General features: G+C 39.8%; 1 protein-coding gene across 1 annotated transcript in view; it reads left to right on the top strand.

Moving 5' to 3' along the window:
• itga1 (integrin, alpha 1) overlaps positions 1-17,550 on the top strand; it is a 58,410-nt gene that overhangs the window by 31,465 nt on the left and 9,395 nt on the right. Inside the window, exons 4-17 of the mRNA XM_042509266.1 lie at positions 424-512; positions 2,740-2,854; positions 4,760-4,887; positions 5,614-5,762; positions 6,785-6,935; positions 7,321-7,495; positions 7,932-8,005; positions 10,201-10,348; positions 11,145-11,290; positions 12,545-12,685; positions 12,792-13,043; positions 13,339-13,469; positions 15,041-15,216; positions 15,309-15,460. Of these exons, the coding sequence (XP_042365200.1) occupies positions 424-512; positions 2,740-2,854; positions 4,760-4,887; positions 5,614-5,762; positions 6,785-6,935; positions 7,321-7,495; positions 7,932-8,005; positions 10,201-10,348; positions 11,145-11,290; positions 12,545-12,685; positions 12,792-13,043; positions 13,339-13,469; positions 15,041-15,216; positions 15,309-15,460 (2,027 nt within the window). The remainder of the gene's footprint in view (positions 1-423; positions 513-2,739; positions 2,855-4,759; positions 4,888-5,613; positions 5,763-6,784; positions 6,936-7,320; positions 7,496-7,931; positions 8,006-10,200; positions 10,349-11,144; positions 11,291-12,544; positions 12,686-12,791; positions 13,044-13,338; positions 13,470-15,040; positions 15,217-15,308; positions 15,461-17,550) is intronic.

The raw sequence follows: 17,550 nt of genomic DNA, 5'->3' as shown, positions 1-17,550 counted from the left end.
GAAATGGCATGTGAATGAGTTTTTATGAGAATATGTGGAAAGAAAAATAAAGCAGATGATACATTCCCAATTTGAAGCATTTGTCATAATAGGCTAATTTTAGCCACATGTTGTGATTGCTTAATGATTCGATTTCTTTCCCACCACAAGTTGGAATTTTGTCAACAGATCATTTTGTTTTATGCTCTACATCCTTTATTAATTGCCGTACGCGACACCCTGAGGTAAAGTGATGAAACATGCTATATTTAACCACATGTGAGTGATTATTGCATCTATGTGGATTAGAGGGAAGTAAGGAGGGCGGGTGAGCGGCTCTCTTCCTATGGGAAAACTCAGACGAGGAATTTGTCCAGCTGTTCTTCCTCTGTGCTGCTCTCTGTTTGTCTCACTCTGTTTATTCATCCATATTTTTTTCTTTAGAAAACACAACCGTTCCCAACTTACATGAAGTCAAGGAGAACATGACCATGGGAACCACGCTGGTGACCAATCCCAATGGAGGATTTCTGGTAAGAAGGAAGTTGCTCTTTATAGTATATCAAAGTGCTCTGTAGTACATTTTCCATACCAAACACAAAAGGACTGAACTTTGCATATTTCCTGCAAGAAACTGGGCAGCAAGTGTATGTTCACTAGACCTCTGGTCTCTGTGGAAACAGTGGACTCAGCCCTCCATGTTTCTCAGTGAGGCGTTATGTCCTGGGAATTTGACACTGTAATCTACTGTATACGTGCAGAAATGTATGTATACAGGAGGTGGTCACATCCATTCCATAATATGGATTTGAACTCCAGTATAATTTTGCACGTAATTACGAGATGAGCAAGGTGTAAAAATGACCAAAACCATGGACTAGTGGTCGATTAATATATATTTATGCAACTTATCATTTGGTCCAAGCAAATATATGGTGTCTTCTAAATCCCTGACTTTTTCTTTTTACTTTCAGTATATACTGCAGCTGCCCTTACAAAGTATGTACTGTTGCAACAAGTATGCATTCAATTGCAGGGTTTCCCATACATTCATTTATTTGTTGCAGGCAACCACAATGAAAACATCTGCCACCACAAATAGGTATTTTAGAAGCACTAGTATATATTTGATATATATACTGCACAGTTATTTATAGCACACTTTGGGAAGAGACGGTGCAGCAGAAGCAGAATGTCAGGCGCATTGAAAGAGAAACTTAACTGTTCATTCTGGTGGATCTAAAAGTTTTCTTTCACTTACAAACGGCCGCTCCTTTCATTCAGCGATGTAATTTGATCAGCTGTGAATAGATCGACTGATCAATTATCCGTGTATGATAAAGTTGCTTCCACAGAAAAAAATAACTCATGGAGAGTGCTGCCTGTGCTGCGTTCAAGGATCTGCAAAAACTTCAGAATTTAGAGAGGGGACACAGAATGATACAAAGGGACACAGGAATTTAAAAGATGTTAAAAAAAAAAAAAAAAAGTCCTGCCCCAGCACCACCACCATGGTCAGTTACCACCACACATACACTCTTATTCTGTGGGAAACACCGAATTGGGACATGCTACATTGTCATACATGTCCTCATATAATGGCTCATATAATATTGAACAAATTTGTGCCCAATGCGTTACGTACTTAACATAAAGTTACATACTAAAGTAAAGTTACTTGCACTAGGTTTAGGTGACTAAATTTACTGTGTCGTCAGCCACTTGAATGTCCTGTCGATCATTGCACCATCTGAAAGCTTTCAGTGAGCTGTCAAGCTGTTATTAGTCTGGATACTGCTGGTTTGAATACTGCAAAATGCAACCAGATGCAGTAGAACAGCATGTATTTTTGGCATACTGTTTTAGTCATACTATATATTGGGAATTACTAAATCTTTTTCTGGCATACTAATAGTGTGGTGGTGTTGGGTATTGGAATGAAATTATTGTGCTGAACTGAAAGACCCTGCACAGCTGCTATTGTAACTGAAGCTTTTAACCCCTTTTTTAACATATTAAGTAACTCTTGCCTGTTTTTGATGCAGTGTTTTAAACATTTGACAATAGGAACACATCAAAAGTCACTCACACACAGGAAAAAAATAACATTTGGATTTGGTATAGTGGCTTTTATTTTGAAGGCTTAATTTGTTACATAATCACATTTTTTTTCCTCAGGACGTTCCCACCGGCCTCAATTATAATATGTAATAAAAATGTGTTTAATGCTAATTACATCAGCATGTTAGCATTGCCATTGTGAGCATGTTAGCATTAAAGTCAAAGCACCACTGTACTTGGATACAGCTTCACAGAGCTGCGAACATGACTGTAGATCCTTAGGCTTGTAGATCCTAACTCACACACTGTGGAGCATGCAGGAGAATTTTAGGAAATGAGGCTGAAAGATAATAGATGTTATTCAGTTTTCCATTCATTGTTGGTCGTTTTAAAGCCCTTCTTCCTTTCAGGCTCAACTTCTCTGTTTCCCTCTTCTCTTTCTCTCTTTGCAGAAGTCTGAAGGGATCTCTGGTGGTTTTTAATAGTCTCTGTGTAATTCTCAGTTTGAGTAGTTCTTTCCTCTTGGTTTCTGTCCTTGGTAGCCCCGAACCTCCTCTCACCCATGACCTCATACTGGTGGAAAGCTAACCAGTTACAGCCTGTGAGTTTTTACTTTCTCAAGCAGCTCGAGTCTTAGTTTGTGTGTGTGTGTGTGTGTGTGTGTGTGTGTGTGTGTGTGTGTGTGTCCTTTCTCCACAGGCCTGTGGTCCTCAGTATGGCTACATGTGTGGGCAGCAGCAGTACATCTCAGGAGTTTGTGCGAATGTCAGCGATTCCTTCCAGATCCTCAACTCTGTGGCACCGGCTGTGCAAGGTACGCAGCCTGTCAGAATAAGACACAGCACATATACATCAGCACGTAAAGGCATCTGCACAAATTGCCTGTCTGGGATAAGAGATTACAATCTACTCTTCGCGGTAGTACCACCCAAGATCATGACATCAAACTCCCCCTCTCTCAGTGAAGAGGGAGATTAGAGCATTCTTCTTAATGTAAACTTGTCTGCGACCCCCATCCCTCTGCGGCCCGGCCCAGCCCAGCCCTTCTGCCCCGTTGTATGCCCAAGTTAGGAGACAGTTTACTGGGCCTGCACTCTGTTTCCCAGGAAGGAAACAGCGTAGAAAGAACCGGAGAGCCAACAGTCTACAGGCATTATTGTCTATTCTTCTTTCACTTTGTCTACCATTTATATGACAGAAAGAAACAAGTGCAAACATACAGTGTTGCAAAAACGTCAGTGTTAAAATGTCTCAGGTTTTAGACTGATTAGACAAATTCTGAATTAATGTAAACACTGACACATTTTAAATGATTGTGAAGCCTTCAGGGACTTTTTGATTTCTTGTTTGGCATGAGGCAACCTGACTGAATTCATTAGGTCTCTGCCTTGAGTTCCTACACTAAGATATAACAGCTGGTGAAATTAGCCTCCTTTAGGCCAATTACTTCATACACACACACATACTAATACATACAACTGCAATGTAGCCTTGTACTTCTTAACCTTGGACTTTTATCCTCTGCATAAGTGGTATTAAATGTTAAACTGTGAGCTTTAGAGGTCAGAGTTTCCCACACATTCATTTATTTGTGGTGGGCGCGACAAAAAAAAAACACCTGCTGCCACAAATAGATTTTTATATTTTTTGAGGTGAACCATTCATTAAGGGCACTTGAAATATATAGACTACTTGGTTATTGATTGCACCACACTGTCGGAGCACAGAGCGTACTCTGGGCACAGATGGAGCAGTAGAATATTAGGTGCTTTCAACTTGAAACTTAACTGTTAACTCTGCTGGGTCTAAAAGTTTGAATTCACTCGCAGCCGCTGCTCTTCTTATTCTCATGATACAAAAGTACACACACTCATTTATAAGAAAAAAAAAACAGACAACAACAAAAGTTTGTTGCTGTCGTCGTCTCCCACCACGCATACACTCACATTCTGTTGGAGACAACCAAGGTCAGGCTTCTCCTTTTAAATACCCTATAATTATCCAGTAATTTAATAAAAAGACGAGGGTTTTGTTTTTACATTTGACTTCCTATTCAGTTAATATCCCTTCAGATTTAATCTGTAACTCAGAGTGGGGTCCCAAGAACCGCTGCTGTATATTATTACATTTTGATTCGGAGCTTCTGTTGGTTGTCTGCTGTGGGTACAAGTAAACAGGAAGAGGACTGGATGTGTTGCATAATCAATTTTTTTTATTTGGAGCAAAATCAGTAATTTTAATGAGACCAGCTGTCCATCTTTGGAAAAGTTTAGAGACAAAACTTTAAATGTGCATAAAAAAAGGCAAACCCCGTAACTCCATCCATCCATTCAGCCATCCATTTTCATCTGCTTTTCCGAAGCTGTGTTGGGGGGGGCAGCACACCAAGCAAAGCGCTGCAGATGTCCCTCTCCCCAGCAATGCTTTCCAGCTCCTCCTGGGGGACCCTGAGGTGTTCCCAGGCCAGATGAGATACATATATAATCCTTTCAGCATGTTCTGGGTCTGACCCAGGGCCTCCTACCAGTTGGACGTGCCCAGCGCACCACTAACGCGAGACACCCAGGAGACATCCTGATCAGATGCCAGAACCACCTCAACTGGCCCCCTCTGTCACAAAAAAACAGTAGCTCTTCTCCAAGCTCCCTCCAGATGCATGCAGAGGAATAATAAACCAAACTTAACATTGAATTACCTGTCATTTCTGTCTCTGTTCCAGAGTGTGCAAAGGAGCTTGACATCGTGATCGTTCTGGATGGATCGAACAGTATCTACCCCTGGTCCAGTATCATCGATTTCCTGCGACGTTTCATTGAGAAAATTGAGATCGGACCTAAACTCTCACAGGTCAGCTGCATGAATAGATGATTTCAGAGGAGTTTTAAATTATCCTACTGTTAATCGCAGTTAAGATGACTCTTTTTGTCTAAAGCATGTCGGTGTATGCAATGTTAAACATCAGGTTGTGGAATCACACATGGTTGGATAAATGGGTTACATAAGATTAGACTGAAAAAGTATGAATGAAGGAATAAACCGTTTGCTGCCAACACAGTTCTTCATATTATATTATATTTGATGACTAAAGTGCCCTCCATTATGGAATTTTCCACATGGTGCCAGCAGTGAGAATCACTTTAAGATGTCCTTCATAAAGCAGACTTTATGAACTGAATCCTTTCTAGTCTTTAGAGTAATTTTAGCCTTTGCGTTGTAAGTTATACCTTGAGTGTATTTCTGTCTTCTTGTGTTGGATCACTATTCCAGTGGGTGGTTAGTTTTTATTATGGTTACATTGATCTGGCCTGGAGCGTGTGGAGTTTTCCAGAGGGAAACACTGGAAAGTCTTCTCACTGTGGAGCCCGGTGGTTGTAAGTCACATCTTCCATGGCTGCTGAAGTCCTCTGCCTTCTGTATAAAGAACATTGTGTCATATCAACCCCACCAAACCCGACCACATCCTCAGTAGACTGTCTGGGCGGGGAGACAGAGAAGAAGAGAACACAGAAGGAGAGAAAAGAAAAAATAAATTTAATGTAGGACAACATTAATAAGAATGTGTGTGTTTTCCAGGTGGGGATAGTGTCCTATGGTGAGACTGTTACTCATCGTGTCAACCTGAGCCAGTTCGACAACACTCGTGCTCTGCTGGATTTCGTTGAAGACCTTCCTCAGCAGACCGGCTTCAAGACTATGACTTTCCTTGGCATCGATACTGCCAGGTACTCAACATTAACCCCTCCTATTCTTTTGGGTGAGCTTGGCTTTACCGGGCCACAGTTTTTGATTAAGTTATCGAGGTCTGGCAAAGTTTAATATGCATTTGAATGTTATTTCAAGATGGTTGGACAATGGATATAGAAAGGCTACTAACGCAGACATCAACATAAAGCCTTCCTGTTGGTGAAACTGCTCATTGTGCTGTCATTGGTCAGATTTCCCCTAAACAGTCCAGCAAAGGATCTCTGATTGGTTCGACATGTATCTAGTCTGGCATTGTGTAGTCCAGGGAGTGCATAAGAGAAAATGTACTTTCTCTCTATGTCAGTAATTTCAAATTTATTTAAAAGTGGAAAACTGGTACGTAATATGAGTGTTACTTAGGCTATATCACTTTGGACCGTTATAGTTTTTGTGACGTCATTAAAAAAAAGTCAGTGTGTGCATTTTTCCATAGCGGATCTTTAATCAAATGCTGCCAATCTAAAATGGCAGTTAGTCATCAAAACTTTGAGAACCCCTCCCTGATGTAAGATTTTTCTTTCAAAATGCACTCAAATGGTCTGTTGATCTGATAAGTTTCTAAAAATGTATCCTGGTGGTAATTTCGCAGAGATGCAGATTGAAAATGCCCCCCTTTTTACAGCCCTGTTCAAGCATCCCAACACAATTTGGAGTTATCGATCTTAAGGCAATCGGGAAACGAGCACTGAATAAGGCTTTTAGAAATGTAATTTTATATTTGTTTATTTCAATATTTTATGGCATTGAATTACAATCAGTAATGTTGTAACTCCAGTATCTACTTCAGCGGTACATGCTGACACTCTGTTATAAAGGCTTTGACCTGGAAACATAAAGTAGTTGAGATTGTTGTGTTAATGAATCTGCCACACAGTTCATCTGGAATCTCAGCTGACTAGGAATACTTTTACAGCACTACTTTATTAGATAGTGTTAAGCAGACAGGTGCTCTGGAAGTTTTGTTTTTTTGACTCAGTTTTGAAAATTGTGTACCAATCAGGAGGGAAGCTTTCATGCCGGAGCGTGGTGCACGACCCGGGGTGAAGAAAGTCATGGTGATTGTGACTGACGGAGAGTCACACGACTTCCATAATCTGGACAAGGTCATTGGAGAGTGTGAAGATGATGACATCGAGAGGTTTGGCATTGCTGTGGGTACAAACTACCTTTGTATATGTGTACTGAGTTTTTAGGAACAAGTGACAGTTTTGTGTTTATTATTAACAATACGCCCAGAGAAGATTAGTTATTATTCATGAAAAGCTGGAATATGCAGATTATAGAAATCATAGTGACACAAAGCCATTTCACTGTGCATTTTATTGAAATATTGAATCATTTCAGTCAACCAGCCAGTAAATCAATTAGAATTTACTAATTCAGTCAAATAATAAGAAGAATAAATAAAGCAACGTAGTTGAAAACAAATCAGGGGAAGGTGTACTGAAAAGTTTCTTTCACAGTTGTTTAACCTTCATCAGGGTCATTTTAATCTTGAGTCTCTTTCTACTTATTTATACTATTTTTGTGTTTCAGGTTTTGGGAGACTACAATCGTCAGAACAAAAGTGCAGAAGAAGTGCAGAAGTTTATCAAGGAAATCGCATCCATCTCCAGTCAGCCATTACAAGACCACTTCTTCAATGTGTCTGATGAGGTGGCGTTGTTGAGCATTGTGGATGCTTTGGGAAGCAAGATTTTTGCCTTGGAAGGTAAATATTGTGTTAATATCCATATTGAGTTCGACATTTTGGGAGATACGCAAATTTGCTGTCTTGCCGAAAGTTAGATGAGCGTAGAAGATCTATGGTGGCTGACATGAAAAACACCAGTGGCCCCTTCTACAGCCAGTGTTTGGTTTTTCAGTTTTGGATAAAGTAGAAACAATATGGTGGACTCTGGAAGAGGACCCGCTCCGTATATAGATAAACATGACTAATTTTAAAGAAACGAAAACATGATTCTTATTTTTGAGTGACTAAACACTAATAAAAACATAGTCAGGAATATCATATACCATTTCTGCTATTATATCCCCCTAAATACTACACATTTGACCTTTAAAGTGACAATGACATACTCAAAAAATGTCGTTATTTACTATCAATTTTTATATAAAAAGCTTAAAATGAACTTTTCCCTCTGCAGCTACAACCGGCAATTTCACCTCCTCCTTTGAGATGGAGATGTCCCAAGCTGGCTTTAGCGCACATACTTCGAAGGTAAGTCAAAATCCAGTTATTTATGTTGGATGAATACACAATTACCATAAAAGTAAAAGTCAGTGACTTTCAGTAGAATGACTGAACCAGACCGAGTGACAGACGAGTGCATCCTATCTTTAGATCACAGGGAAGTTTACATGTCTGTAGGCGTTTCGTTGAAAGGAATTGTTTATTTTATGTGCTTGCGCGCGAGTGTATGTGTTGGCATGGACGTTTGCTCGGTTAATGAACTCTGTGCCACAGTGTTATCTGTGATGCATCTTCAACCCTTTGGTGATTCACCTCGGTCAGTAGAAGTTTCCAGACACAGACGCTCTCTGTCCTCACAGCGCTGCAGACTTAACACTAATGGTGTTTGATCTGATTGCATGAGAGCGAGAGAGACAGACACGAGACATGTCCAGCACGAGAGACGGCGAGGACGGTTGAATCAGATGTTTGTTCACTACTGTTAAAACAACACGCCCTGGAGTTCATTCATTAGGAATTTCCTATGTCTATTTTAAAGCATACTCGCTTCTTACGCATCTCTTCCTGCTCCTGAATCATGTTTATCATCTCTCAACTGATGTGTGCGCTGTTTCTGTGGCTCATTGAGCTTAGCAAACCAGGACATAACTAAACTGAGTCGTTCCACCGTGTGCTGAACATGTGAGGCCTCGTTCTAACGGTCAGTAGAGGGAAAGAGCCTCTTGAGGCACTTTGTTGTGACTAATGACATATGCTATGTCCTGTGTGACCCCTCCCCTTCCTATTAAACAACTCTGTTTCCTGCAGACAAAATTAATGAATAAATTGATTTAGGGATATTTTATTTTCTTGCTTTGTTTCCTTCAACAATATTTTATTTTATCCAGGTTATTGACCTGTGTTTATATTTTTAAGAGGTTATTCTCTCTTCAAGAAATGATGAATAGTTCCATTATTTATTGTCAATATTTTTTTTCGATTAATAAGTTCATTGGTTAGTAAATAGAATAAAGTATTATAACGTATGAAAAAATTGTGTATCACAGTATCACACAGTATCCCAAGATGATTTTTATATAAGCTTTTCAAAATAAGAGAAGCCTTTTTTGTCTCCCTTAGGAGAAATTTGTCTCGGGCATTAAAAAGACATAGGCAATGTAACAGCTAACAGACTCTCCAAATACATAAAATATATATTCTTATAAACAATTAAACTACAGTTAACATTCAGTAACACACACAAGTTTAATTGAGAATTATGTAACAGGGAAAATCAGAAGTTTTCCTTGATGAATATTTTCAGGAATTAATTCAGAATTTTTGCTGCATTTTCTGTCGATTGATTAAGTGACCAAATGTTTCAGTACTAGTTGAACTCTTGGGTCTGAGGCTACTAGTGACTTGATGCAGGTTGCGATTTTATATTTAAATTTATGTTTAACAAATAGAATATAATTACTATAGGTTAATTCACCCAAAAGCATATCAAATATTGAATCCTCACTTCAGCCTGCTACAATTTGTGATTTTTGATTACATGTGAATATGCATCAGTAGTCACATTTCAACAATGCAGTAATATAATATGAAAGTCTGAAGGAGACCTTTCTGTATATTTAGTACTTTTGATGCTTTAGGTAAAGTTTGCTGATATTGCTAATTAATTTTACTTTGTAAGGTTTTGTGTGGTACTGTAAGATTTCGTGTGCAGAACTTTTACTTTTTAATGAATATTTTTACAATTTGGTAAACTACTCTTTTTACTTTCAGTTATAGTGAAAGTGAACAAATGTGAAGGAAACGTTTTGGAATGACCTTTTTTTTCCAGCTGGCATTTTACCTTGCTCCATTTGTTTGTTTGTTTTTCTCCACAATTTACATTAATCTATCTTAGATGGATGCAGCTTACAGTCTAGCAAAGTGGCCACTCACCTTTAAGATATGTCCATGGATGTCCCAAACATAGCAAACTAAGACAAAAATATGAAAATATAAGCAGAGGGAAGAGTCTGTGCAGAAAAATACATGGCCACACACTGAGAGAGGGTCATGACTGATAATTAAGAGATTAGTTTTGTATGAGCCCATACTTTGTGTTTCAAAAATCCTGTATAGTGTGTCTTTAAGTAAAGGACCACTTAATAATGACAATTAACAGAAACTGTAATTATTCTAATCTCATATCCAACTGTTCCTGATATCAGCTTTGTTGTCTCCCATAGGATGGTGTGTTACTGGGAGCAGTGGGAGCGTATGACTGGAATGGGACTGTGGTAATGCATACTGCTGGAGGAACAATTGTTCCAGGGAAGACCGAGTTCTATGACCCAGAGACTGAGGCCGGGTACGAAGGACTCGCTGGGTATCTTGGTGAGTTGACTCGTAAAGTCGTAAAGGCCCTGAAATCAAATTTTCGCAATCGGCTTCTTACTGTTTCCTTTTTTTTTATGTTAAATGTAATTCGGATTTGATCAAAGTTTTTAGTAACTTAAAACAAAAAATACAGAAACATACACCTGTTAAGAGGCTTATAAAACACAATGAACACAGTTTTTACACTTGCATGAACAACTCTGTCTGAGCTGAGTGTTTTTGGTTACTCAGAGAGATAAACTATATCTTTCAAGACATTAGGTGAAATTTTACAGCTGCAGAATAAATATAGAGTCTCTGTTGCATGGAGGAGCGAGGTATGTAATTTATCTAAGTCCAGCAGCAGATGCCTCCCTCTGTGTGTCACATAAATAATACACACAGGCTTTTCTCTCTGTCCTGCTGCCTTTTATGGCTTGTAGAGCAACCACAGCATCTTAATATCAAGTTATTTAATCAACATGTCATTAGAAAGAGCACTGGTGGGTCCATGCTCGCGTACTGTAAACTCAGCTGTTGGCACCATCCCTAATGGTCTGACCGCAGACCGTATAGCCTTTGTGTGCCTCACTGTGAGTGTGTGTTTGTTTGTGTGTTTTCCTGCCAGTTTCCAGGAGTGTTTTATAGTTACCCTCCTCACACAGAGATGTAAACAGCTGGCTGAAGGAGCATTTAAAAAAGATCCTTCAAAGAGAGTGTGTGTTTCTCATGATGTTGTTCAGTGTGCATAATGTCTGCTTATGTATGCATAGAATTTGATACAATGGTTGTGTGTGTACTCATGTCTCGTCAGGCTATGATGTTCAGTCAGCATCCACCCCTGATGGAGTGCTGTACATCACAGGTGCACCGCGGTACAACCACACAGGCCGCGTTGTTATTTACCGTCTGAATGAAAAGAACAACATAGTCATCTCACAGATACTGAAAGGAGAACAGGTGAGTCTTTTTCAGTGATGTGCAGGTTAAATAGTTTAGAAAAAAGATATATATTTTAAAAAAAAAAAAATATCCTGGGTCACAACGGGCGTGTCATTAAGTGACAAAGCAGCATTCTGGTTAATAATAATAAGTTATTAGAGACGTTTTGCAATAGTCCACCTTCCACCGTCTCTCACTTTTTTATTGCTCTCTCAAACACAGACAGCAAACAGCTCTATCATCTGCACTGGGTTTCAGGGTTTCTGTTATCTGATTTTTACCAGGAAAATCTGTTGAAGTTGGAAATATTTAAATATCTCTGGTATATTGTCTGGTTAAAATATTTCCCTCAGAGAATATGTAGGCCTAACCCTGTATTCCATAAGCAAGCGTCTCTCTGTCCACACTGAATTAGCTAAATGTAAAGGACTGGAATCACTAGAGGCTCCACAATACAATATTATCACAATATTTGAGTCACAGTATAATATTATTATATTTAAATATTTTGTGATATGCTAAGTATTGCAATAACATACATTGTGATATTGTGATTCTTACATTTTCATTTTAAATTATGAAAAACTTGTTAACATGTTTTTATCTAATAAGATAACATCTTTATTCCATTTATCTCTTGTCAGTCATCTTTATTGCAAAATGCATCAAAATCAGAATGCATCTAGTTTAGGGAAAAAGAAACTAATTGTAAGATTAATTGGCTGCAAGTGTAAATTTGTGTTTCCAATGTTATTAATTTATATACTTTTATAAAACTTGATATTTTGCGTCTATGTTTTGAATCAGTATTGCCATACAAAATATCAAGATACCATGCTGTATCAGTTTTTCCACCCCAATTAAGTATTAACTTCTGTATGTCATGTAAACAAGCCACTGAACCTATCAGCTGTGCACTCAAAGGATATCAGCTCTGCGCTTAGGTTCATACTTAAGAGGTAACCACTTAAAAGATGGATGAGTGCCTGTTCTCTTCCTGCAGGTTTATTTGCAGTGAAGGTCTCTTTGCTCAATCTGTCTGAAAGCTGTAAGACGATACCTCAGGATTCTGTTCATATTCTAAGCAATCTGGATGTCTCATGTTGTATTTCGTAATAGACTTTAAATAAGATAAGAAGTCTGTATTGATCCCAGAGGGAAATTTCACATTACAGCAGCACAGAGACAGGCTAAGTGGTTTTTCTTGTTGTGTTGTCCACATTATTATTGAGTTTTCTATAATGTTTTGAGAAATGTTGTTTTGTTTTGCAGATTGGTTCCTACTTCGGCAGCGTCCTGCAGACCGTCGATGTGGACCGTGACTCCTTCACGGATATCCTCTTGGTTGGATCTCCGATGTACATGGGCACAGAAAGAGACGAGCAAGGACAGGTCTACGTCTACAAACTTAAGGTACAAATTATTAATCAAAAAGAAAATTAGGTATTTTGTGCATTTTGAAAGAGTCAGATTGTGACAGTACACCCACTGACTTTTTTTCCCCTTTCCGCATCACCAGGATGGCCAGTTTGAGCACGAATTCACTTTAAAGCCAATCAATCAGTCCTGCTGTACTGCTCACTCCGCCACCTGCACCAATAAAAATGAACCATGTGGCGCCCGGTTTGGTACGGCCATTGCGGCAGTATCAGATCTCAACCTTGACGGGTTTAACGACGTGGCGATTGGCGCGCCTTTTGAGAATGACCACCGAGGGGCCGTTTACGTCTATCATGGAGATAAGACATCACTGAAGGAGAAATTTGTGCAGGTCAGAACAGTTTCAGTTCCACTCAACAGCAAAAAAAATTGTAGATTAATGGAATATATTGGTGTATATCAACCTGTCATATTTCCCGTAAATGTGGGGGTCGTGTTTTGCATCCATCACCTCCTGCTACTATCTGTGTCTCTTCCAGACCAGAGTTTGAAATAATTCACATAAGGGTCAAAGGTAGCACGACCCACTGAGCCAAAAAAGTCACATTTATGAGAAAAATGCCAGGCTGAAATAAACCAAAATCCTCCTTTAATGTGAATCTAATTGGGTCTGTGTTTCTCTTTAGCGTATCCCTGCAGGTGGGGATGGTGAAAAAGTAAAATTCTTTGGCCAATCCATACATGGAGTCATGGATCTCAATGGAGATGGGATCACAGATCTCTCCATAGGAGGTCTGGGAGGGGCGTCACTATTCTGGTGAGACACGGCCCATCCTCACATATAAACATTCACTCCTAAAACGACACATTCCACCTGAATCATTACCAGCAGCAGCACCCGTATCCCGGAGACATCATCTTACAAGTCTGCTTTGCATTGTCTTACTTGGGTTTAGACAGCTGTTCATGTCCCACTGGGCTGGCAGGCTTGAGACTAGCAACTTCCTAATGATCTCTCTGTTAGTCTCTGTTGGACTTGAACCCACAAAGTTGTTAAACATCAGCCCACACCATGATTTAGCTTCCCAGGCAGACCCTTATCCCAGAGTTTCTGCTGGCAGAGGCTCAGCTAAGCTGTGTGAAAACTCCATCTCCCAAGTGGCTTAGAGTTTAAAAAGGATTTGGCAGCAGGCGGCTGTTCTTCCTGGACTGTTGGCTGTGTCTTAGAAAGCTCAACAGTTGGATAGAGAGAGTTGAGGCCAAGCTGCGCGCTCAAGATGCATCCGTGTCTTGCAGAGTTGGGACCGAGTCATTATTGCAAGTCACAAGTGAGTACACAAGTGAGTCTCAAGTCAAGACTGACAGATCCTAAGTGAAGTCCCAAGTCCTAAACTTTGAGTTTCAAAGTTTAGCTCTTCGCTAATGGTTAAATCACTTAAACAACAGAGTAAATGGAGCAACGCCCATAATCTAGTTCAGGCAGTCAGCTTCAGCTGCACTGATTCATATACACACATCATGCATCAGTCTCCATATGTCATCTGCAAAATTCACCCTCTATTAGGTGTTCTGTTTAAGCTGTCAGCTCTCCCTCTGCCTTGTCAGTGCTGCTGCTGCCCTGCTGCCTGCTCTTTCAGCCCCAACTCCACCTCAGCATTCACCTGCAGGCTCCGGCTAGAGGGGAAGATATGAAATCATCACTCCCCAATATCTCATGTAAACACATCTGTGGGAAGTGATGAGGCTGGCTGGAGTCTAGATGCCAAACTCTGTTTTGCTGTTGACATAAACATTTCGAATTTAAATTGTTTGTCTGACTGAATCATGTCAAATTTATAAAAATCATGAATGCTTTTTTTTTTCTCGCACAATTTGCATTCCTTAATTTGTTTTTTTTGTTGACCAGCACATGAATAAGTTAAGTTTTTGCACATGAATAAGTTATTTTTGGTAGAATTTTCAAACTGGTGCTCAGTAATGTAACATTAGTTCTTCATCACTCTTGATTGGAGGCTGTCAGATTGGTTAAAACAAAGTGAATCTGGGGAATCAAGTGTAAAACATTAACTTTAGCTGCTTCAGTTGAATATGACGAAAATTAACTGATTTGTGGCATACTTTTTAAAAAATAAAATCAAGTCAAAAGGTTCAAGTTGAAGTGAAGTCATGAGTCATTAGTGAGGGGAAAGTCTTTTGTAATTTTTATCAAGTCAAGTCTAAACTCATCAGATTTGTGACCAGAGTCCAAATCATGTGACCTGTGTCCACTCCTCTAGTTGCTTCTTCCTCCCTTTAAGAAAGTAGATGCATGCTCACATTCCAGCACACATATTACACCAATGACATCTACAATTTTCTAAAAGTCGGTATGTTTTTTAATTTCACCAGGTCGAGAGATGTCGCAGAACTCCGTGCCAACATGACTTTTGACCCCGCTAAAATCAACCTGCAGCAGTCTCAGTATCAGTGTGAACATGGCGGACGCAAATCAGTGTGTGTGACAACTGAGGTGTGTTTCATCTACAGTGTCAAATCTGACAATCAAGATGTACAAACTGATGCAGGTGAGCCATTCAGCATCCTGGTCATTTCTCTGCCTCCTCATTATTAAAGTAGTTTAATTACCTCATGTTTTCTTATCTGCTGTGTCCTGCAGCTATCCGCTACAGTCTGACTCTGGATGCTCTGCGTGCCAAAGCCAGGGCCTCCTTTATTGACTCGGATGACAAAAGTGATCGTAAGATTACTAGGGTCTTCACCATCAAAGACAGAGAGAGACAATGTGTGCAAGAAACCTTCATGATGTCGGCAAGTACTCCGATCTTTATGTTGCACACATGTTTATGGTTTCTTACCTGTACGAAATCAACCCCAAAACTGTATTTTTAGCACAGTATCCGCATGACACAGTATTCAGATACACTGGAGTCCCTCAAATTCTGTGACAATCATTCATGAGAGGTATATCCTACACTTATTTGAGATGTAAATGGTGTTTTGAGCCAGAAAGGAGGCAGGACAAAGCTGTGAGAAGTCTTATGCAGAACAGGAAGACCTTAACATGAAACAGACCCGTCCTGATCAAAGCATGCCTAGTACAGCCCCGTGCTGCTCTGTGTGATAAATTATCTGTAGACACTTGGAGAGCTGCAGAGATGGAGAGAGAATGAGAAAAAGGAAAAGGAGAATGAAAAATGTGACAAAGCGGCGTTCCAGGTCAAGGGAGATTTCTACAAGTAGCCTAACAAGCACATCACAGGCTGTTGATCACTGCACAAACCTTCGTACGTTACAACAACACCACCTACTGTAAGCAGTCTTCAGTGATGTGACACATAAAGCCATGTGTGCAAAGTTTCTCATTCACTGCAGCAACGGATTTCTCTGATTAGTTGCCTTCAGGCGAGAGAAAGAGGAACTAATCAGTGGAAACAGCTGTTGTGGCTGTGTGTGCAAAGCATGAATACCTGCTCTGTTCTAGTGTGCCAGTTTGTGCAGAAACTTCCCACATTGTCCAGCGCAGAGAGGTCCTCAAAGGTCAAAAAAATTAGTACCGGACACACAAAAGGCCTTTCAGCTGTTTTACCTGAGTCCAAGATGGACCAGACCCAAAGCTGAACAAATCAAATCAAAAGCAGATGTATCAGAAATGTGTCCATGTCCAAAAAATGTGTTTGTGACTCAGTGTGGTCTGAAGAAATGCCCCCAGTATGTTACAGTATCTAGCTCCAGGTCAGTAATATGCCTGACTAAAGATGCAGCATGTGTTCCTCGTGTTATACTCTCTCCGGGTTTAATCAAAATTTGGCCCAGGCTAAGGAAAAACTCATATTTTTATGCTTTACTGTTCCTATACAATGTTACATACTGCAATGTGACACCATTCCTTCAAATGTTGTCTTCATATATCAATGATCTAAAGGTCCTGCACCCCCATACAGGTTTTTCCAGTTATTCTGGTTGATTAAACCTCTTTTTAGTCATGCCAGCAGCGTGGCTCAAGAGATGGCGATGTTGGCCCACCGCTTAGTTCTAGACTAAAATATTTCAGAAACTGTTACATGGATTGTCATGAAAGTTTGTACATGCATTTATGGTGTCCAGAGGAGGATGTGTACTTGCTTTGGTTGAGGTTAAAGTTACACTATGCAGGATTGTTGGTTACTATTTGTAAGCACACCGGTCTGTGAAAGTAAAGCAAAAGCCAATCTCAGATTCCCTCGGTTGATGTTTCGCCTCACTGTATTTGCGTTTTTTTGGTGTTGTGTCTCTTGAGTACCTGCTGCTTCTGGTCTTGCAGAGTAGAATCAAATAGATCCATACACACCATGCTTATAGTCTGACACCTTGTTGCTATGTTATTGTAAAGTCCAGACCTCAACTGCAAGCTACGAAGATACACACCCATAAGTGTCCCAAACACAGAAAATAAGAAAATGCAGAGCAGAGTCTCTGCAGGAAATATGCTTCGCTACACACGTCTAGTAAATGATAAGGGATGATTGAGAGAATGGGAATACTTCTGTATGAGTCAATACATACATTGACATCTCCCTCTGGATGATCTGAAGTAAGTTTTCATCAACCATCATCAGGTCAAGATTTTATTACTTCACAAACTTTGGTCTATGATAAAACACCTGCAAGACTAATGAATTTCCCAGCGTTTAACTCAAAGTATTTCTGTGCCAAAGTGGAGACTCACAGATCTGGAAGCAATGCATGACCTTGAATTTTTGCTTTGCCCTTCTGTGTGGTATTTTGGTGCCAAGCTTTGTGCTAAAAATAAACCTCTCAGTACTACATATGCTTCCAATGCAACTTGGCATGCATTGATCCGATACTGAAAATAATATCAGGCGAACGCTGACTCAAATAGCTTGACTGGTTATCTGTAA

Source organism: Plectropomus leopardus, chromosome 20 (assembly GCF_008729295.1).
Source record: "Plectropomus leopardus isolate mb chromosome 20, YSFRI_Pleo_2.0, whole genome shotgun sequence".
Lineage (NCBI taxonomy): Eukaryota > Metazoa > Chordata > Actinopteri > Perciformes > Serranidae > Plectropomus > Plectropomus leopardus.
Note: the sequence above shows the minus strand (reverse complement) of the source record. Positions and strands in the feature narration are given on the sequence as shown.